The sequence below is a fragment of the Chelonia mydas genome, chromosome 15 (genome assembly GCF_015237465.2).
Source record: "Chelonia mydas isolate rCheMyd1 chromosome 15, rCheMyd1.pri.v2, whole genome shotgun sequence".
NCBI lineage: Eukaryota > Metazoa > Chordata > Testudines > Cheloniidae > Chelonia > Chelonia mydas.
In genome coordinates this window covers 14,384,300-14,406,630 of record NC_057856.1, presented here as the reverse complement: position 1 = coordinate 14,406,630, position 22,331 = coordinate 14,384,300, and the positions used below count along the sequence as shown (strand labels likewise).

Here is a 22,331-nt window from a genome sequence, read left to right as displayed (position 1 = left end):
CTTCTTAGGAGTTTCATAAAAGAAATCTTTCCCATCAGGTCAAACGCTACTTCAGCAGGCTGTTGTATCAGAGGATCATTTTATCATTTAACCATATGATATATGGGAGTCAGGGCATTAAGACCAACATTTTCAAGCCTGGGTACCTAATGTTGGGCTCCTAAATCCAAATGCACTGATCTAATTTTTTTTCACAGCTGCTGACCCTGGAAGTCAATGGAAGGGTCCAAGTGCCCCTCAACTTTGAATATCAGGCCACTTACGCTTGGTTGTCTAAATATTAATTTAGACGCCTTAACTTTAGGCACCTAAGTTTGAAATTGGTGACTCTATTACAAAACACACACTTGGTGCCTCTAATCTCCAGCTACATTATCTGTATCACTTTCGCTTGTCGTTAGAATTTATAAATTAGAGAAGTGCAATATGGAACATTCATGTTTGAATTGTCATGAATCATATTTAATCAGTGTGTTCTATATTTGTTATACTGAATCTCTCCAGGGATAAACAGACAAAGGTGATTTGTATTAGTATTAGGGCTGTCAAGCGATTAAAAAAAATTAATCGTGATTAATTGCAATGTTAATAATGGAATACCATTTATTTAAATATTTTTGGACATTTTCTACATTTTTCAAATACATCGGACCCTCGCTAGAATGCGCATCTATATAGCGTGAATTCACATATAATGCGGTCGCGGCCATGGATCCCAAATTTAATTACTTTAATTGCAATTCATTTTAACGCGGTCCCCGCTATAACGCGGTACCGCGCCTGGATCCCAAATCCCACGTTCTAGCGAGGGTCCGGTGCATATTTATTTCAGTTACAACACAGAATACAAAGTTTACAGTGCTCACTTTATATTTATTTTGATTACAAGTATTTGCACTGTAAAAAAAAAAAATAGTATTTTTCAATTCCCCTAATACAAGTAGTGTAGCACAATCCCTTTATCATGAAAGTTGAACTTCACAAATGTAGAATTGTATAAAAAACAAACAAAAAAAAAAAACCAAACTGCATTCAAAAATAAAACAAAGTAAAATTTTAGCACCTGCAAGTCCCCTCAGTCTGTCGTCTTGTTCAGCCAATTGCTTGGACAAACAAGTTTTTACGTTTGCAGGAGATATTGTAAACAAGAAGCAGGCAGCATTGTCACCTGAAAGTGAGAACGTGCGTTCGCATGGCACTATTGTAGCCGGCGTCGCCAGATGTGCTAAAAATTCGTGTGTCCCTTCATGCTTCAACCACCAGTCCAGGGGATATGCGTCCGTGCTGATGACGGGTTCTGCTTGATAAAAATCCAAAGAAGTGTGGGCTGATACATGTTCATTTTCATTATGAGTTGGATGCCACCAGCAGAAGGTTGGTTTTCTTTTTCTTGGTGGTTCAGGTTCTGTAGTTTCCGCATCAGTGTTGCTCTTTTCAGATTTCTGAAAGCATGCTGCACACCTCTTCCCTCTCAGATTTTTGGAAGGCACTTCAGATTCTTAAACCTTAGGTCAAGTGCTGTAGTGACCTATCTTTAGAAATTTCACATTGGTACCTTCTTTGCGTTTTGTCAAATCTGCAGTGAAAGTGTTCTTAAAATGAACAACATGTGTTGGGTCATCATCCGAGACTGCTATAACATGAAATATGTGGCAGAATGCGAGTAAAACAGAGCAGAGGACATACAGTTCTCTCCCCAAGGAGTTCAGTCCAAATTAAATTAACGCATTTTTTTAACAAGAGTCATCAGCATGGAAGCATGTCCTCTGGAATGGTAGCCGAAGCGTGAAGGGGCATACGAATGTTTAGCATATCTGGCACGTAAATACCTTGCAATACTGGCTACAAAAATGCCATGCAAATGCCTGTTCTCACTTTCTGACGACATTGTAAATAAGTGGGCAGCATTATCTTCTGTAAATGTAAACAAACTTGTTTGTCTAGTGATTGGCTGAACAAGAAGTAGGACTGAGTGGACTTGTAGGCTCTGAAGTTTTACATTGTTTTGTTTTTGAGTGCAGTTATGTAACACACATCTACATTTTAAAGTTGCACTTTTACGACAGATTACACTATAGTACTTGTATCAATCAGGTGAATTGAAAAATACTATTTCTATCATTTTTACAGTGCAAGTATTTGTAATCAAAAATAATATACACTTCGATTTCAGTAACAACACAGAATACAATATATATGAAAATGGGGGGAAAAACATCCGAAATATTTAATAAATTTCAGTTGGTATTCTATTGTTTAATAGTATGATTAAAACTGCAGTTAATCATGATTAATTATTTGGAGTTAATCGTGTGAGTTAACTGCGATTAATTGACAACCCTAATTAGTATAATATTTAAACTGTTTGCACTCACAGCAATTTTTTCATAGTTTTTGAAAGGGATTAGTATAGATGGGTAAGCGTCATCCCCATTTTACAGGTAGGGTAGGTGAGGCACAAAGACCTTGAATTATGTGCATGATGTCTCTTGCAGTCAGTGGCGTTGAGAAATAGTTCAGGAATGCTGACTCCAAGTGCTCAATCCACTTATCCACAACTGCCCCTCATGTCCAAAGAAATACATAAATGTGGGAAAATGAGATTACCTTGTGACAACATTAGCATGAGAAACATAGGGTTAGATCCTCAGGCCTGGCTTGGAGCCCATTACAGGTGTGGGGAGTGGGAGAAATAAAGATGCTGGTCAATGACTCTAGAGGGCCATTACAGCACTGAGGGATGAGCCCAAACATGGCCAAGAAACCACAATAGTGCCATTTCCCTAGCTACACTCTGGGCAGCTTAAGAGCTGTCAGATCTCTCACTTGGGATTCTTCCATGATAATGGAATCCTCAGATAACCAAACCAGCATTGCAGGGTGGGCTGGAGCAAAGCAGCTGCAGTGGGATCAGGATCTGTCCATCTTCAGAATAAGATTACAAGAGTATATAAAATGACATTTGGCACCTTAAACATGTAGCTACGGCAGCCTTTCCTCTTCACAAACACGTTTTATCTTGGGATACAGCAGTTTTGTCTTCCTGTTCCTCCCAACTCCCTTCCACCTCAAGGAGCAGTGCTAAAATTAAAGGATAGTTGCCTTGTACTAGAAGTTGGCTGTGCTAAAATTAAAGGATAGTTGCCTTGTACTAGAAGTTGGCTGTGCATGGAGTAAATGAAAAGCTCTCTAGAGTGTCTAAAGCTTCCTAAACCTGCAGGCTGCTCACACCAATAATAAATTCTCACCCTAGGTTCCTCAGAAGTATTCTTGCCTCCGGATCCTATCTTTGGTACGGCTATGTCTGAAAATGAAAATGTTCTTTGTGCCCAGCTTCAGTGTTTCCATTTACCCACCCTTCGGCACCACGGTTTACACAGCTGGTACGCTGAAAACTGCTATGAGAAGTCTTCGTTCCTCTGCAAAAGGAGTAAGTTGTAATACAATGCAGATAATCAAATAAAAATGTTAGTGCAGATGACTTATAAATACGCAGAGCTCTGAGTAGACGTCTGTTTTGTCCTTCGTGCCTCTTGTCCTGCATCAGTGAATTTCAAAGAGCTGCAAAAGTTCTCTGAATTAGTTGCTTGTTGAAGTGGAGGATTAACATCATTGGTTGCCAGTTGTAGAAAAAGCGATGAAAGCATTTGAATGTAAAGAAATAAGGCTTTCATTCTAACAGCAACCCTTATTCCCTCTCTCAAGCTGTGTAAAGTCATCTTTTTAGAGGGACACCCCTGTTTCAGTCTTTTCAGAGGGCATTGAAGATGGATGGTATCAGTGGCCCTTTTTGGGAGAAAAGTTAGATCATCTTGAGCTGTTGTTGAAGTCTGATCCTGCTTCCTTTGTAACAAAGTAAGATTAACTCTCTAACAGAAAGGAAGGAGAAAAATAACTTCTGTCTCTGGTGCTTTCTGCTGTTGCTGAGAAATTGCAGGCACAGCACATGGTCTTGACTGCTACTCCTGAGACCTGCCCAACTTCTAACATCTGACTGTTTTAAGGCATTGTTTTTAGCTTGCCTTTCTGGTCACTAGTTCTAAGCACAGTGTTTCAATGGCTGGAGTTGCCTTGTCCAGCTAAGCAGACTGTTAATAGACAGAAGGCAGGAAGAGAAAGACAGGAAAGAGGAGAGAGAGAGAAGTTGGGGAAGAAAAATAATACGTAAGGGAAGGAATGATAGCAGGATTTGAACACCTACATCCTAGGTGGTCAGAATTTAGCCAGAGCTGGTGGTCCTAATACTGTCTGGTTTCCTCTCTCTGTTGTACTGTTTCTGAAAGATGTCTTAATCAGGCCAAGTCAAAGGCCCAACAGTGGTCCCAGGAGATGGCAGGAGCAGAAGTCCACTTGCCCTACTGTTTCTTTCAATGACCCTCAGATAAGAAATGTCTAAAAGATTGACAGCTACATCCTATTAATACTGACTAAATAAAACACACTTTGATTACTTCATTTATTAAAAAAATAAAAAAACCTTGCATGTCTAGAATCTTTCAGCTTTGTCACGCCAGCCCATGGCATTACCATGACCCTTGAGGATTGCTTTTCACAGTTCTTTTAATGTAAACAATCCAGTTTGTACTTGTCTTTTCATTTCCAGTTTTTGCTTATTTTTAAGCAATTTTACATAACAGATTGAGTTGGGTGCCTGTTACTCTGGCAGGAAGAGCTGCACATATGATTTCTTCTGGTGAGGTATTGATACACATTTCTGTTCTGTTCTAGGCCAGACCTGTGTTGATATCAAAGACAACATTGTTGATGAAGGCTACTATTTCACCCCAAAAGGGGATGACCCCTGTTTGAGCTGTACCTGTCACAATGGGGAACCGGAGATGTGTGTAGCAGCCCTGTGTGAACGGCCCCAGGGTTGTCAGCAGTATCGCAAAGACCCAAAGGAGTGTTGCAAATTTACATGTTTAGACCCAGGTAAGTGTGTTAAACTGCAAGTTTTCGGCTGAGTGAAGTGAGATCTAACGCTCAACTTGATGGCATCTTTCTCTGTAACATGATAACTTTGGAATGCTATTATTTCCCATCAATTACCACATTCCAGGGAAGGTTCTAGGTATCAGTGGGCACATCTCCTTATTCTGGTGCAAATTTGGAACACTGGAAAAGCCTGACTTACAGGAAAAGCAGGCTCCCACTCTGCCTGGTGCTGTAGGCAGAGGAATGTCTCCTGTGGCCCCCTGCTACGTACAGGTACAGGTCAGAGGCAGTAGCTTGACTTGTTGGGTGGACTGGGGAGTACAGGTGGTGGAGGGAGGAAGTAGGGAAGTGGTAGTGGTGGGGATCTTCAGGGGAAGCAGGGATATGGAAGGGGTGGACTTGGTGACTGGTGGGCAGCAAATCCGGAACCCTCAAGGAAATGCAGGGGGGCTGGGAGGATTGGAAGCAGGGACCTGAAGTGGGGAGGGGGGCATCTGGAGATGGGTGGAGAGCACAGATCCTAGCATGAGGGGTGACAGCGTGGGACTCTGGCATGAAGGAAGGGATGAGGAGACTTGCAGAGGCCTTGGGAGGGTGGCACGCAGAAAACTGAGGAGAACCAAGATATGTCTCTTCATCTTGGTGGTGGTTGGTATTTCCTTGACAGAAGCATTAATGTTAAGGTGATCTTGCCAGGAATGGATTAATAAAAGCAGCTGAATCTGTATTGGTAGAAAGTAGCCTTTTATTAAACTTGTGGTACACAGTGCTCCCCTCCTCTTTCCAGGTGCCTCTGATGATCTGCTCTGACATTGCTGATACAGAGTGCCCTTCTTTCTCCCCACTCTACCCCACAGGAATAGCTTCAGTCTGGAGGTGTAACCCAAAAACTTAGACTGTCCAACAGCGTCTAAAAGCCTGCTGCTGGTGGTACTGAGTAGGGGCCCGTCTGTCTGCTCGCTCCCTCCCTCCCGAGTGTCGGGCGGTATCTGCTGGCTCTCTGTGGATAAATGAGGGCAAAACATTCATGCAGTTTTGAGCCTGTTCTTTATATTCACTGCTGTGCCTAATCCCCAGAGTGTATTTTAATGTATCTTAATTGTATTTGTAACTGTGAATGTTCATGCTCAGTGCATTTGCAGGGTTGTAGCTGTGTTGGTTCCAGGGTATTAGAGAGACAAGGAGCTCAGTAGAGACAATTATTTCAGTCTGGAGATGAGTTCATAGGGGGCCTTTTCTTTCTATTTTCATCAGCTCTCCAGAGTTTGGGGATATTCAGTGATATCGAAAGGCAGCAGCTTCAAAACTTGTAAGGTTTTGACACAACATATAATTAGCTGTGGAACTCGTTGCTCCAGGATGTCACTGAGGGTAAAAACATAGCAAGCTTCAAAAAAGGGATTGGATACACAGATGGATAACACGACGGTTCAGAGTTGTTATAGTTAATGTTATGGTGCTTTTTCTCTGGTGCCTGGGTGTATAATCTTCTGTTGTTTTTGTTCTTAAGTTGATTTGTTTCAAGGGCTTTTTGGTGGTGGTTGGTGTTCCTGGATAGAAAGGGGTGTTAGTGGTGTGTGTCATTCTTACCATATGGTGGAAAGTCCTTGATATTAGAAATATTTATACCCAGGAAGGTGGTGACAATGAAAATCATTTGGTGCCTTGCCTGCCATATGTATATGTGGTCAGTCTCTCAAAACATGTAGACAAAGTTCTAGTGAGTGGTGGGCAGGGGCCTATCATGGTACATATTACTACCATTGACTTGGGGGGATAGAAGAGAAGTCCTAGCACCTTAATTCAGATTAGGAAAGTCTGTAGGTTCAAATGCTTTTGATTCCCTGCACAGGACCAGCTAGATGAGGAAATTCAAGATCTCAGTGTTAAGTGATGTAAAGAGGGTTTGTTTATACGGCACTGATGAACTTTTGGGGTAGAGGAAAGCTAACAATGGGGGATGTGTTCCCCCTGAATCAAAGTGAAAACAGCACAGAAAATTGGCAAGTGTTAGATGTTTTTAAACTGGAAGATAGGGAACTGACCCACAGGGTCTGAGGAGCATTCAGGTCCCAGTAATATCTACTAAGAATGTAAGGAACACCGAGAACTCCATATAAACATAAAGGAGTATCTGTATATGGTAGTGGACAATAGGACAGAAATTACTACTGAAATGGAGAAGGGACAGGTTGAAATGAGTGATACAGTTCAGGGGCAAAATACCCATGATGTGTGCTATGAGGTAAATTTAAACCTGATAAATAAACCTGTATGTGCCTGTATACCAATGCAAGAAGCTTAGAAGCAGAAATAGGTGACCTAGAATACCTAGCAATGGAAGGGCCCTTTGCCATCAGTGTTGCAAGGATTCTGAGAGTTATAAACCAGTGAATTCTAAATTTTCAACCAATTCACTCAGTACTGAAATGAGAAATCTAGATCAGTGGTTCTCTGCCCGGGGTACGTACGTCAGCTCATTTAGATATTTGCCTAGTTTTACAACAGGCTACGTAAAAAGCCCTAGCAAAGTCAGTACAAACTAAAATTTCATACGGACAATGACTTGTTTATACTGTTCTATATGCTAAAATGTAAGTTCAATATTAATATTCCAATTGATTTATTTTATAATGCGCTAAAAATGAGGAAAGTAAGCAATTTTTTGTAATACTGTGTTATGACACTTGTATTTTTATGTCTGATTTTGTAAGCAAATAACTTTTAAGTGAGGTGAAACTTGAGATACTCAAGACAAATCAGACTCCTGAAAGGGGTACAGTAGTCTGGAAAGGTTGAGCTACTGATCTAGATGGGGTAATCAGCAGGGGTTCTATAAAGAAGAATAATCTCCAGCCCAGAACTCTGAGCATGTCATCATCTAGTGGATAAAAGGGAATTGCTAAACTATAAAGAGAGAAACTCTTCCTTCACGCAGGCCAGCAGCTGCTGCAGATTAGGAAAAAAAAAAAAACCTTCTCCTATGGGCAGGTTTTCATAATTGTCCATTACAGAAATTCTTGCACTTTCCTCTGAAGCATCTAAATACTAGCCACTTCTAGACCTTGAACGTTGGACCAGACAGACCACGAGTATGATCTGGTATGGCAATTCCAGTATACCTTGGTTCAGACAGCAAACAGAAGCTTTTGAGCTTGGTTTTGTGTTTTTCAGTAATCTTAAGTAAAGACCATCTGAGTTTTTTTAACAAACCTGTTCACTCTTCAAAGTTCCCCTGGTTTTCGTTGAGAATAGCTTGAGGCTACTGTTTTGTCAAAATTCAAACAGAAGGACAGCTTTGAAGTGGACTAGTACTCATTTGTTTTTTAGTGTGTGCTAGCCAGTAGATGGCGCTGTTTGTCACGGAACAGAATTTGGTGAAAATAATCTGATTTTATTAGATTGTTATTTAAAAAAGCAAATGTCCTCACTATTTTCATTCTTCTGTACTAGCCCAATCATTTGGATATACTTCATTCAAACCAGCAAGTGGAGAGAAAGAACTCTGTGCAATTTGATATCCCCTGCTATGTAAGGTGCTTGTCAGGTCAGATTCCCCACTTGTTTCGTCTTCGTTAGGTGGAATAGTTCTCTAGGTAACTGAGAGTATTTGGAGTTCTCAAAGACTTGGCAGACTGACAATGTAGGTTTATTTTAAAGTCATTTAGAAAGATTTTCTATAAGTTTCTTCCTGATTTCAGACTGGTATTGCACTTTTGCACAGTGTCTAACTGAAGCTTCAGTGCCCATGGCCTCTCATGCATTGACTACTATGCAAATGGGTGTACAGATTGGCTAAGATCCACAACTCTCTATAACCAGGGTTACAGCCAAAATGAGAAGGTGCAGTCTCTGTGGAGCTACAAAGTTTAACCCAGCTTGGCCAATTCCTTATGCCTCAATTATTTTAAGGGGCTTTGGCCATCTAAAAGCATGAGACAGGAAATATATACCCAGGGTACCTGGGACCTGCTCCTCTAAAATTGTTCGGAAGCAGGTGCCTTTCTCTCACTGATAAACTTCAGTGGGGTAGGGATTAATCTTCTCTGCTACATTACCTAACTGGCACAAGAGAAACCTTTGCCCTAGAGCACTCATACCAGAATGTTTTGGGGTTTTTTTGCTTAGGGGGAGGAAGGACTACTGTTCACTTGGTATTAAGCTACAGCAGACTTTGTGTTGGTATAAATACTGTGTACTGTGAGTTATGATTTTACAGGATGGTCCAGGAGAAATTGATCTAAGCTTTCTTGCTTGCATTTGTTTAAGCATCTATTGATTCTGTTTTCTCAAGGGAGTTATTGGAAGTTTATGGCTTTGTATTCCAAGTACTGGCTACTTATATGCAGGTATAATGCAAGAAGTAGTTATAAATTGTGCAGAAGAGCTTCAGTATGTTGCATGTGTATTGAGTGATTACTGATCAGTTGAACAGGTATTTGAAAGCTGGGTTTTTTTGTTCTTGGGCCGTACAAATCGAAGTTCATTCTGCACTGTATTACTTGTAAGTTGGGATGTGAATTTAAGTCTTGGTGTCCCTTTAAAAGGGGCTTATTCAAAAAAACAATTTATTTGTTTTTAAGATTGGCATTTTTCTGCATAATAAAATAACCTAATTATATTTCAGGTTACAAAAGATGTGGTCGTGTTTCAGAAAACTCTACAGTACAGAATGCGTGGAGATTCTTCTCTCCCCCCCCCCCCCCCCCCCCCCACTCCCCTCCCTCCCAAAGGGGAAAAATCCCAAATACCCCCAAACCTTTCTATTGAGTGTGTGGCAATAGAAACCAAGCAAGTGCTTATCAGCTGCAAATCTGTCCGGAAGCCATGCTTATCATAAGACTGATCTGTAAGTCATGTTCATGATTAAAAGCTGCTAGCTTCTTTCTGCTTTATCCGTCACATGCAGTATGAAAGTTAAGCTTAAACTTGCACTAGGAAGGGGTGGGGGGGAATGACGGCTTTCCTCCCACTATTATCGGCAGTGGTAAGATTTGCCTGTACCCTAGTACCAAATTCTTATCTTAAACTATTTTAATGCAGCATCAGCCACCAGACAGAATTGAGATGACCTGAGATAACACTGCAGCAAGGTTCTTTAATCCTTGTTTATGCTGTGGATTTTAACTATTTCATGAATGCTATTTTTGAAGAGTATACTTTACCTCTCTGTATTCCCTGTTTTAAGACCTTCGTTCTCTAGTGAAACTGAAGCTGTCTTAAAAATAGCATTGTATTCTTGTCTCAGAAGCTAGTTTTATTTTATTAAGTAACTTAATTATTGGGGAAGAGATTCATTAAGCAGCTGTAAAATGTAGTTCATAGTGAAGTCTCCTCTGGTGGTGGTAAACACTGACATTTTCACATGAAGCATTTCAATTTTTCCCTCTGGGGTTTTACAGATATTAGATGACTAAACTAGTAAGTTGCTTTCTTTAATCAGTGCAGATTTGTCTTTGTCAAATATTTCTGGATCTCCTCCCAAAACCCCCATCTCAGGAGAAAGAAAACTGTTTAATTTACCTACTGTTGATTAGTAGTCCTCCAAAGAGGGACCATGGGGAAATACATCTTGCTGCTGAGTTGGCAGATTATAAGCGCTTACTGTCCGAGTGGGTAAACAACAGCTGTAATAGTGCACAAGACTATTTTTTAAAGCAATTGGGAAGGGAGGGAACGCTTCAGTGCTAGGAATTTGCTGAGCAGTCACATCTACAACACTTCAGAAGATACTTGATCCATTTTGACTTGTTGAGGAAGAATTATTTTAGTGCCTTGCATTTACAATACCACAGCTGAGGGGAAGTATGTATGTGATTCTATTTGCTCTCTGTGGGTGTGACAAAGTAATTTATTTGTGTGACATCTGTTCAGACAGATCCACCCGTATCTTTCAGTGTATTTTGTTTCTTTTAATATTTCTATGAATTAGAGAGCTCAGTGTGTAGAAGCCTCTGCAGTGACTGCAAATTGATGCATAGTCACAGGATACTGTCGCTGTCTCCAATTCCGGGAAGCTGTTCGCTCAGCTGCCAGCATTTGGTGAAATATACAATTTGGGAATAAAATGTCACACTAGAGACCTATGTTCTGTACCTCTATAAAAGTATCCTTTTATCTAGGATTTGGTTTATGGTCAAGTCCCTTGCCAGGCCAGGCAGGCAGAAGTTCTAGGCAGACCTTTCAGGACCATGACAAGGAGCACTTTGAAAGAGGGCTGTGACCAGAAATGGGCTGAGACTTGCCCCAGCTGTGATAGATGTAAAGAGACTACATGGAAGCAGAAGCAGGCAATATATTGTGCTGTGGGCAGGGGTGAGCTGGGGATGACCACAAACTCAGAATTGCCAATGAAAAGAGGAAGACTGTTGTGTTCATGTGTTCACACTGAGCAAATGAGGTTAAAAGTGAAAATGAGAATATGATAAATCCACTTAACTTTTAGTTGTGTGCCATTAGGAGGAGGTAGTACGAGCTAAAGAAGGGGATGCTGGAGAGGAAGATAAATAGGAGAGGGAGGCTGAGGAAGCTTGTTAAAGCTATTCTCTTACAGCAAAAGTAGAGAGAGTGCTGTTTCATTTACATTGTTAAACACAGAAAACTAGGAGAATAGCAGAAAGGAAAATCAGATGGCAGGTGAGGTAGGTTTTATATCCAGATTTATTGTTGATAAATTTCGCTAAAATGCTGAAAATGTAAGTCATTTGCAAACCCTGCATGTGATTTATAATTATTTGGGTGGTTGCTTAGTTGCTGCTTGTGATTAAGCTTAGGGAACCAAGATAGTTCTGGGTTACAGTGGTGAGTCAGGAGGGTTGGTAAAGCTATTTGATCAAAATACAAGATTTTCTAAAGGATACATCTCACTTGCTGAATTTGACAGAAAATGAAGGAAAAGACTTGGAAGAGCCTCATCCTACATCCCCACTTCCACTGCCTTTCCAGAAATACGCACGCACGCACTCACTCACTCACACTCTCTCTCTTTGTAAAACGGCACTTAAACTATTTGAAGGTAAATTTTACTATATTTCAAACGTCAGGCAGCAGCTAAAGAGCAGTGCAAGCTGGGAATGGTGGCTTGGGATGCATAAGGTTCTGAAGTGGGAGGCAGATATTGTCACTGGGGCCCAGTTTGAGATTGTGGATATTCGCAGAGGTCGTTGGAAAGCTGGGTGGGAAACATTTGGTTAATGTGTGAGGGGGAACGTATCGATGAAAGTCTGTGGTGCGGGGTGGGCTTCTATTAAGAATTAAAAATAAGATTGATTGTGTGTTAGCTGTGCGATTGTACACACTGCTTGTTTCTATAATTTATTAACACTAGAGGTAGGATTCATAACCTCATAAACACACATTGAAAATAAACCCATTTGAAATATTTCACAGCTATAACCTCATCTGGCAGTTTTATTACTATAGTAGCACCAAGTCAGAATACAAATAGGAGTACAGTATGCAGAGGAAATGTGTTTTGTGTTAATTTTAGTATTTAAAGTTAAGTAGTTCGATCTTAGAATCAAACAGTAAAGTGTAAAAGACCTTTTACAAAAATTCCTTGTGGTAAATCTCTAATAGAATCTTAGCACAAGTCAGAATATTTTGTATGTGGATGTATTAATCTGTTGTGAGTGATCCATAAAATGCAACATAAGAAGCTGGGGAGTGTAAAAGAGCAGCCCTTCCAAGGGACAGCCAGCAGCACTGAAGACAGTGCCCGGTTAGTAATCGTCAAATGGTATTCCTTAGCGCGCTGGCTTATGTCCCCATGTTCTCTGGCTGTTCTAGTAGTCTTTGGATCAAACGATTTGTTTTCAAAGTCAATTATAGAATTGGGCTCATTTTATAAAATAACTTGGGGCATGGCATAAGTGCTGGAGATTTGTAGCAAAGTTCATTTGAGAAGCAAAATACTTAGGATAAAGTTTCAACCCTTCCAACAGCTCATGCACAGAAGTTTGCAGAGATCAGTGTAATCACTGCTTTTATTTAACAGCAATATGCAGGTAATATACAGTTGTGTCCTCTTCATCCAGTGCAGACAGTCCTGTCTCTTGGCCCTGGTTTACACTGGGGTGGGGGGGTCGACCTAAGATAAGCAACTTCAGCTACGCGAATAGCTACACATGAAAAGCATTACCAGTATCTAAATGCAGAGTTTGATGATGACTATCACCCCTAGGTGATATGTAAAACATTCCCATTCATACAGATGGATAAATTGAAATTCAAAAAAGTTGTGACTTGTCTAAGATCAGACATGAAGGCTCTGGTAGAGCTGGGAATAGAACCCAGATTTCCTAATTCCCAGGTCTTTGCCTTAACCCTAAGACTGACCTCTACGCTCTTGGAGCACAGATCGATTGACTTTTTCTGGTGCAAACAAAGATGAGTATCTGAAATGCTCTTTAACTTTCCATGTCATGCAAGACTTTCATCTGTAGTCTTAAGCACTTGGTTCCACTGTGCCGGATAACAAATGTTAAGGGAATCCAGATTTGTTACAAAGGATGGATTTCCTAATAACTTTTTAATATACAATTTTCTGCATGTATGAGATATAGATGAATTTAAAACCTAGTTATTAATCTTCACTCTAGGTTCATACTTCCCCAGTATTGAAAGAAAACGTCAAGAAAAATAACTTTTGTTCAAAGTAGTAATGGTTTTTTTTTGTGTTTTGTTTTTAATTTAATTCACCTAACAGATGGCAACAGTTTATTTGACTCGATGGCAAGTGGAATGCGGCTGATAGTAAGCTGCATCTCCTCCTTTCTTATCTTATCTCTGCTGCTCTTCATGGTCCACCGGCTGCGCCAGAGACGCAGAGAGCGCATTGAGTCTTTGATTGGAGTAAATTGTAAGTATTCTGTAACTGCAGGTTTAGCCAGTTGTGTTGTAGCTGTGTTGTCCCAAGATATTAGAGTGACAGATGTGGGAGAGGTAATATCTTTTATTGGACATGCTTCTGTTGGTGAGAGAGACCCGCTTTCGAGCTAACACAGAGCCCTTCAGGTCTGGGAAATGTACTCAAAGGGTATGTCTGCACTGCAATTAAACGCCCACAGGTGGCTTGTGTCAGCTGATGTGGGCTTGTGGGACTCAAGCTTCAGGGCCGTAAAATGAGTGTAGGCGCTCAGGCTGGAGCCTGGGCACTGGGATCCTCCCCCGTTCACTCATCAATGGACAAGCCTGGGAGCTTAAATTCATAACTTTGCCAGGTACTAAAAATCATGGATAGAATAGAGACGCTGATTATAGCTGTCCCCTTCACCTGGAGTGGTTCCTTGTGTGTTAACTACTTATACTAAACAATCTGTTCCACCTTGTATTTAGCTGTGACACTGAGTACACTTCCCAGCGGAAGAGCAGCTCCGTGTAAGCTTGGCTCTCACCCACAGAAGTTGGGTATTGCCTCACCCACATTGCAGTTTTAGCTCAGTTATATAAGCATGCTTCCAAAGTGGATTAACCTAAGCTGCACACAGGCTGTTTTAGTGTGGAATCCGAGTATCCACATGGGATGATAGTGTGGAATAGCTTTTGCGCCTTACATTCACAGCTTAGCTATTGCACATAACTTCCCCATGAATTCCCTGTGTAGACAAGCCCTTAGTAATAGAATTATAAGTCTCTACCATGTAAAGAGAGCAAGTGGAAATGGGAGTCTGGCTCTGAGCTGACCTGCTGAATGGCTGTGTCTGAACACTTCTGCATACTGGCTCTAATTGTCATGATTTGAAAAAAAATTAATTCTGTGGGGCACGCCTGATCTTTCTAAAGATCTTGTACTGACACCAGTCTTGTTTCTCATTCTCTGATTGGGAGGCTTCTGGGTAGGAACATTAGTTAATGTGCCTGATTATCACGTGAGCAAGTATACTAAAGTCGTCATTTGACATGGTACCCTGATCAAGTGTTCCAACATTCTTCTCTTTGTCCATTCGTTGAGGGAATATTAACGGTGGTAACATTTGTACCATGCCCAAAGGTGTGCTTGGGCACCTTGTAGAACAAATAGACAAATAGATCCCTACCTTAAAGAGCTTTAAAGGCTAGAATTTAGATATGACGTGGGTGAGGATGAGGACAAACGAGTGGGTGGGGGGAGGGGGGAGAGAGAAAGGATAGATGTTTCGTGGTGATTTGCTAAGATTTATATATGCTTCTGGATGGCTGCCATCTAGGCCTGGCACTAGCAGTATGGTTTTTAGGGTGAATTTGAATGAGGCAAAAGTATGGCTTCATTATGTAGGTTTTGGGAGAGATTCTGTGAATAAGGGGCAGAATGGAAGAAGGCGCAGAGGTGGGCCTTAGTCTGGAGGGAAAGGAAATGGGATAAAGCCACACATTTTCTCATACTTTATTCGTTTAAACAGTGCACCATTTTAACCTGGGCCGCAGGATGCCTGGTTTTGATTATGGTCCAGATGGTTTCGGAACAGGCCTTACTCCGCTGCATCTTTCAGATGATGGGGAAGGTGGGGCCTTTCATTTCCATGACCCCCCACCACCCTATACAGCTTACAAATATCCTGATATTCAGCATCCTGATGACCCGCCTCCTCCGTATGAGGCTTCCATCAATCCAGACAGTATCCTTTGTTCTACTCCAGGTATGTGGTCAGGAGTTTTGATAATTTTACGAGCTTGGTAACAAATATCTTTACAAGGAACACTCCAGTCCTTTTTTGTTCTGCGTAGAGGGAAGATAATCTAAACTAAACTGGACCATACAGCTATTTTAGGGATTCTATGATAGAAGAGCAATGGTATATTTCAGAATCTAATCTTTCACTTTTTGTGGCAAATGTTTTAATACAAGTCTTGCTCTATAATAATTTTTACTCTTCTTAATACTAAAATTCTCTGGGCCTCTAAATCAGTATTTGTATGAGTGCTGCAAACTTGTTTTTAGCTCTTAGACTTCACCTCTTCAAAGTTTTTTATGACTTAAATATGATGGAGGAAACCTAACCTACAGCAGCTGGAGGCAGGAGAGTGAACAATCTCTTGATAGGTAAATTTGGTGTATGCTGGCAGAGCAATCACAATGGGAGGGTTCTTGATGATGGAATTTGTTTCCTCTATGCCTTACAGAGCACACCTTCTGTGCACAGCTCACCTATTCATTACAGGCCTTTGCCTGATGAAGGTTGTGTTTTTTGTTTACTTGAAGGTTTAGTCCTTTAGTTGTTGTAGATGGTCAATTAAAAGTTGACATTTAATTGTTGTATTACATCCTAAGCTGAGATGAAGCATGAATTTTTATAAAACAAACCATAGGTCACTAACGCTTCAGTACTCTTGATGATGGACACCTTAGAGTATTTCGAAGTTTAAAAAAAAATGGAGAAGAGTCTTCAATATATTATAAGTTTTTTGAGAAATGTTTTTTATTTTGTTTTGGTGTTGAATTTTTATAAAGGTAACTAAAATGTAAATCAGTAATATGCTCTGAGAGCTGTACATGTACATGCAGTTACCATCACTTTTGAGTGTACTCTTGCTATCCTGGAATTTTTGAAGTGTGCGTATGTTAATGAGAGACAAATGAGGAACACATCCAAACAAAACTATCTAAATAGGGGAGACTCAAATGCAGCAACAGTCTCTGTACCCTGACTTCTGAGCCATTGAAGTTATAAAAGCCAGTATTTGGCATCAAGGAAGAGCAAGGTGGAGTTCAGGGTTCATACTTTGAGATACGGACCTCAAATTGTTAGTTTCTGCAAAACCTAAATCTGTCAAAGTTTTTATGAAACTTCAAAACAAAAATAATTTCAGTGAAAGCTGTTAGAGAGAAATGTTTAAATTTATACTAATAATTCCTAACCAAAGCATTACAGCACTTTTGGTGCTTGAGAAGTTGCAAGTAAAACTGACTAGAAACATGAAACTGACTTTTCTGTTTCAAATGTCCTTGGATGACTAGCAAAAATTAGCAGAGTAAATTAGACTGAAATGTTCTCATTTTTAATAGCATGGTATGTTAGTAATAAAGTAATGGTATTTATATTTCTAAAGCGGCTTAAGCAACTGATCCCGTATTCTTTTTTTTTAAGAAGTGCTCGTTCCTGAAGTGCTGCACACCTAAAGTATATGTATTGACTAATCCGGTCATGTTATTGCTTATACCAAATATTGTCTATTTGGACCGACTAGCTAGATTTAACCCCTACAATGTGTGCCAGTTACTTGTTTGGCCTTTCTGGGGCTAGGTGTGAGGAGCATCTCATATGACAATCAAACAAACTTAAATGCAACTTCATAGAATAACCATCCAGAGTGCACACTGACAGACCAGAGCTTTCTGATGCTTCTTGCCTTTCTCCCTTGCAGATGGTGTTCTTTCCCAGACAGTGCAGAGCAGTCAACCATCACTAGGAAACAGTGATTTATCACCACAGCTTACAGAAGAATCTCATCCTCCCTCAGTTGGCCCTTCTTCAGTGGGACTGGAAGACTCTGCAGATAGTAGCACCTTCCTTGTACCTCCCGACAAGCCCCTCAGTGAAAACACACCGGCAGAAACTCTTGCAGGAAGCCGCCAGAGTCACTGTTCTCTTAATACCATTGTATAAAGGAATAAAATGCTTACTGCTGGCAGAAATAATACGAGCAACTGTTTTGCACACAGCTGAACGGGCAAACACTACTCCATGGGGTGAACTTCAGAAGGAAGGTCCACTTCGATTTTGAGCACCCTGCTTTTAATGTTCTAGTATAGGACTGTGCCTCTTGTTTTTGGCTGTCATTCATTCACAAATTGGTTTGTCCTGTAAATATGGATTGTGGAACCTGTACTTTTTTCCACTGGCTATGGGAAAGAAGATGCAGAGAATTTTCTTTGACTTCTTCTAAAGAGGAAAAAGCGTGGGTAGCTTTTTTGTCTTTTTTTAATCACGGAGCGGAAATGAAAAAAATCGACATCAGAAAAAAGCTTGTTTGAATTTGAATACCGTGGGATCCAGGAAGTGGACACTGACAAGAAAAGAGGAGAAGGGGCAGTCACTTTATAATCTGTTGTCTCTTTGCTCAGTGCTACACTCATGAAAAACTGGAGGATGAAAAGGATCTGCATAACGTTTGATTTCGTCTGCTTTTTATGGAAATGGGTACTGAGCGAAAAAAACGTGGGATTTGCAGTTACAACGTATTTATTTATCTGTAGCTGCAAATCTTGTACTGAGAGGTAAACTTCTGATTCATAAACAAGGATGTGTCTATAATACTGGCATCTCTTTACTAGAGGCACAGTATATGTTAGGTAGTGCTTTGGGGAAGGGATTAACTCCCTAACTGATACTTCAGTCATTTGAGATTTGTTCCGTTGTGTTAAATGTTTAAATCATCCCTTTCTTTTAAATCTAGCTTCATTTGAATTAGCAAAACTAACTTGTGTACTACAAAATGAGGCTCTTGTCAATCACCCACTAAACTTAACTTTCAGGTTAGGCAAAGATGGATTCTGTTGGCTTGGATTTTATGAATACTGAATACTTTTTAGTTTGTGTTCTCAAAATGAAGTGGGATTTTAATGTACACGGGATTTCCTTTCTCTTCTACCCCATCTTTCTTGCATCTGATTCTCCCTGATTTACTGTAGCAGCCCCCATAATCAGAGCAGATCAAGTTAGTCATGTAAGGAATTTGTACTGAACACTTCTCGAGTGTTGTCCTGTTGCCTTATGAAAGGTAGCAAGCCTAGAGGGACAGGAAGAAAGCACTGCATGGGAATGGTATTGTGCTGTTTTGGTTAATTTTGGTAGTTACAGAGAAATCGTACAGGATTGATTAATAGGATCTAACTCAACAATGTGCTTTCCCACTGACTTCTCCCCCTCCCCCCATTGTAAATGCTGCTACTTTCTATTTGGGATCTTGCTATTTGCGCTACTATACTTGGAGTGGCTTGATAGTTCAACCTGTTCACACAAAAACCCTGATTTTCATCACCCAGTTTGTATTTAGTGTGTCTCGAAATTCAGGCACTTGCTAACCATCTTAAACCCCTTGGAGTGTATAAAACAGCTCTCACGTGCGCTGCTAATGCAGGTGTGAGTGCATTAGGAAACACGGTTAGAAAAGCCGCTCCACTTGGGGAATCTTGTAAACATGGCCTGTTACCATTCACTGTCTAACTTGTAATCTGTTTTAAAATGAGTGGCACAGTTCTCCACCCAGTGGATTCATTGCCAGTTCCTCCTCTGAATTAGAGTCCTGGTCCAGTAACATGGAGGGTATAGCAGAAGTCAGAGCCATGCATACAGCTTATGACTATATCAAGCATTTCTGAAGTATGAAAATAAAGCGGGTTTTGTGCACTTTTGGAGCACATTCATACGTTTTATACATTGTATGTACGTACTGATTTTTCTTTAGTTTTATATGTACGAGTGTGTGTGCGTGTTTCTGGGTGGCGATTAATAAATAGATGCTGTAGATGGTACCCTTTGTGCTGCATCAAACTAGGTGAAGCTAAGCTCTGGGATATGAATTTGTCTCCCAGGCTACAAAGTTAATGCTTCTATAAAGCTGGCAACACTATGTGATAGGACAGAGTATCATAGTTCAGGTGGCTAGGATACAAAGTCTCTACTCCAGACTGTTCCAGAAAGGATTTTGCTCGCACTGGCCAACGGCAAACTTTTCTTATCGTTCCTTTAAAGCCAGGTAGAATATTCATTCTGTATCGCTTCCTAGCGCAATAATGAAAGGCCTTTAGGCTTGTTTTTGTCTCTTCTAATCGTTTCCTGGCTGAGGTGAACAGATACCTTACCTCACATGTCTCACAAGACTGCGTGAATCTGACCTCAGTCAGTTTTTACTTTCACGTGTTTCTCAGTGGTAAATTTATATGAAAATAAGCTTTGTTGCAACTCAATTTCGTGATGGCTCATGGTTGTAATTATTCCAAATACAGACTTTTTTTCTGCAGCTGTCTGAGTGTAATATTTTTCATAGCTTCTGATCTATTCCCACTTCAGTGGTGGAGTAAAGGCTACAGCTTTTCCCTTTTTTTGTTAAGATTAACAGTAAATGGGAAAACTCTGCCATGGACAGAGCAGCTCACTCAGTACAGATCTTGTTTACCTCTCCATGAGCATCTAATTTGGCAATAAAATGGTCATATTTCCCTTTTACTATATCACTGTAGCATTTTGCATATATAATACTCCATCTTGAAGAAAGATCCTTTGTCGCTGAAAATGTCATTTCTTCCAAGACTTCAGGACCAACTGGGGAAGAGTTAGTTTCTATGAAAGCAGTTGACTCCTTATCAGAACTTCCCAGCCGGTGGAAAGATGGCTGCTGTGAAGCTCCTGTTATGAACACCCATTCAAAAGACACTGGTGCTCAGCCTAGGAAACCCTTCCTCTTAATGTCAATGAATTGATGATTTCTTTGGAATTCACATTTATGTTATGCATTGGTTCCTTATCACCATGCTCTTCTGGTTGCTGTTGTTAAATAATAGTGGTGTATCGTTAACCTTTCTCCAAGCATGAGGGAGCGGGTTGAAAAGATTCCTGTTACTTCGTCATTCCTGGCAGTGCAAGTGAGTGAAAAATGTGCACTTCCTTCCAGTTGGAATATTGTTCATTGCAGTTAGTTTTGCAAGGTTCCAAGACTGTCCCATTTAGGGCTGGCTAACGTGCTCCATTTTGGCTTCGTACAAAATACTCTGCCTCAGATCTCCCTCCCCCACAACAAAATGTGGTGCCATATTGTTAAGGTTTTTGCTGTTCCTCCAAGAACTGTTTAGTTATCCACTTGTATCAACGTTATCAACTCTGCATGCACACGTATTCTCACTGCAGCGTTGAGTGTTCTACTGGGTGGGTTAATAGCAGATTCTGATTTCAGAAAGCTCAGTGGTTTTAATTCTATACCAGCAGTTAAAACTATGGCCACGCAGGTGTGGCAAGAGTTGTTAGTTTGTTTGCATAATGTTCAGTCTTGGACTAGTTTGAGGTTCAAAATTAGACTTTTGTCCTCTCATGATGGAACAGAAGTGTGAAACGAACTGAACATTATTTCTGAAGGCCTAATCATGTTCCTGAGCAAGGGCCAGTCTTCTCGTTGAAGTCCCGGTTCCAGGGGAGCTTTCCTGCGTAAGGATTGCAGTGTGGCACTCTTGAACTTTGTCAGTCTTCATCTGGAAAAATCTGCTTCATGAACTTTAAACTGCTCTCCTTCCCCACCCAAAGCTGTAAGGGGGGTTTTTATTAAATAGATGAATTTCTGCACGCACACTGAGTTCTTCCCTTTGGTGGTGGATCTCCGTTTCAAAGCACTAATTTTTTCTGTACAAAGCATAGCTTGTCTTTCCTCTGGAAAATCTGCTTTCCCATTAAGTAGGTGGAGGGGAGGAAAAAAGTTATCCAACTTTTTTTGTTTTATATAAAATTTCTCTCTAAAGCCCTTATGCATGATTGGAGGCTAGACCCTTAAATTACAGCTTGCGAAGATAGTGAAGGTGAATCAGTAGCAGCCCCATGCATTTGGATTCTGACATTGATTCCACTCTGGATAAAATATTGGATCGATGAATTCAACAACAAAGATCTGCTTCCCTTACCAATATTCTGGATTAACCAGCTGCTGAGGTACAATGTAAGATTTCCTCCCCCGCAGTATTGTGCACCTTGCAGAGCAGAATGTGTTGGAGGTGGTTCTAGAAGAGACATGCTGCACTTTCATCACCATGCTGTATTGTAATCTGAATGCCAGACTTTTGTATGCCTGGGAGACTGCGAGAGAGAGAGAGAGAGAGAATGAGACCCAGCTTTTTACCTTCTCTTGACAAATACTTTCAGCCAAGGCTGCATTTGCAGACTCTTCCTGTGTAGTTGATTTGTGACTGAATGTAACCGTGGCAGTGTATAAAAGATTTTGATATTCCATGAAATACCATGTAGAAATGAAATTTGATACTGTAATAATTCTGTCCATGTGACCTTTTGTTTTTATGTTTTCTTTTCTTCTTTGGGGTTGGCACTAAATTTTTTTTTCTCAAGATGCTGTGAGAGACATTTCATCCAAATGCCAAATAAAAGGTGTTCTGTAAGAGAAAGGGGCTGTTAATGTTATGGTGGTGTTTGAATCAGCTCTGTTCTGAACAGTAGAGGATCCGCTGGTCAAATCAGTCTTAAACTCAGATCTTGCAAAGTCTTGTGCACATGCTTAACTTACACATGACGTGTAGCTCCCTAGAGGTCCCCTTCAATAAGTATTGATATACTGTTAACGATCACAGTAAATTCCATTGATACCATTTCTTTGGCAAAAGGACCTCGTTTCTGTCCCTCAACTAACCCAATTGAGGCAAAAGCCCCGCCCATTGTTGCTGACCTGGCTTGATAAAACACTGTTCCATTACAGTCTGTGGG

At 40.6% G+C, this 22,331-nt stretch overlaps 1 protein-coding gene across 4 annotated transcripts in view; it reads left to right on the top strand.

The window, feature by feature from the left end:
* The window catches only part of DGCR2 (DiGeorge syndrome critical region gene 2), a 67,251-nt gene extending 45,236 nt beyond the window's left edge, over nt 1–22,015 (top strand). For all 4 annotated transcript variants that reach the window (XM_037878496.2, XM_037878494.2, XM_037878495.2 and 1 more), the window contains 5 exons: nt 3,254–3,430; nt 4,729–4,932; nt 13,643–13,795; nt 15,315–15,551; nt 17,278–22,015. In XM_037878496.2, coding sequence (XP_037734424.1) covers nt 3,254–3,430; nt 4,729–4,932; nt 13,643–13,795; nt 15,315–15,551; nt 17,278–17,519 — 1,013 coding nt within the window. In that variant the 3' untranslated portion in view covers nt 17,520–22,015. The remainder of the gene's footprint in view (nt 1–3,253; nt 3,431–4,728; nt 4,933–13,642; nt 13,796–15,314; nt 15,552–17,277) is intronic.
* Nucleotides 22,016–22,331: the final 316 nt, after the last annotated feature.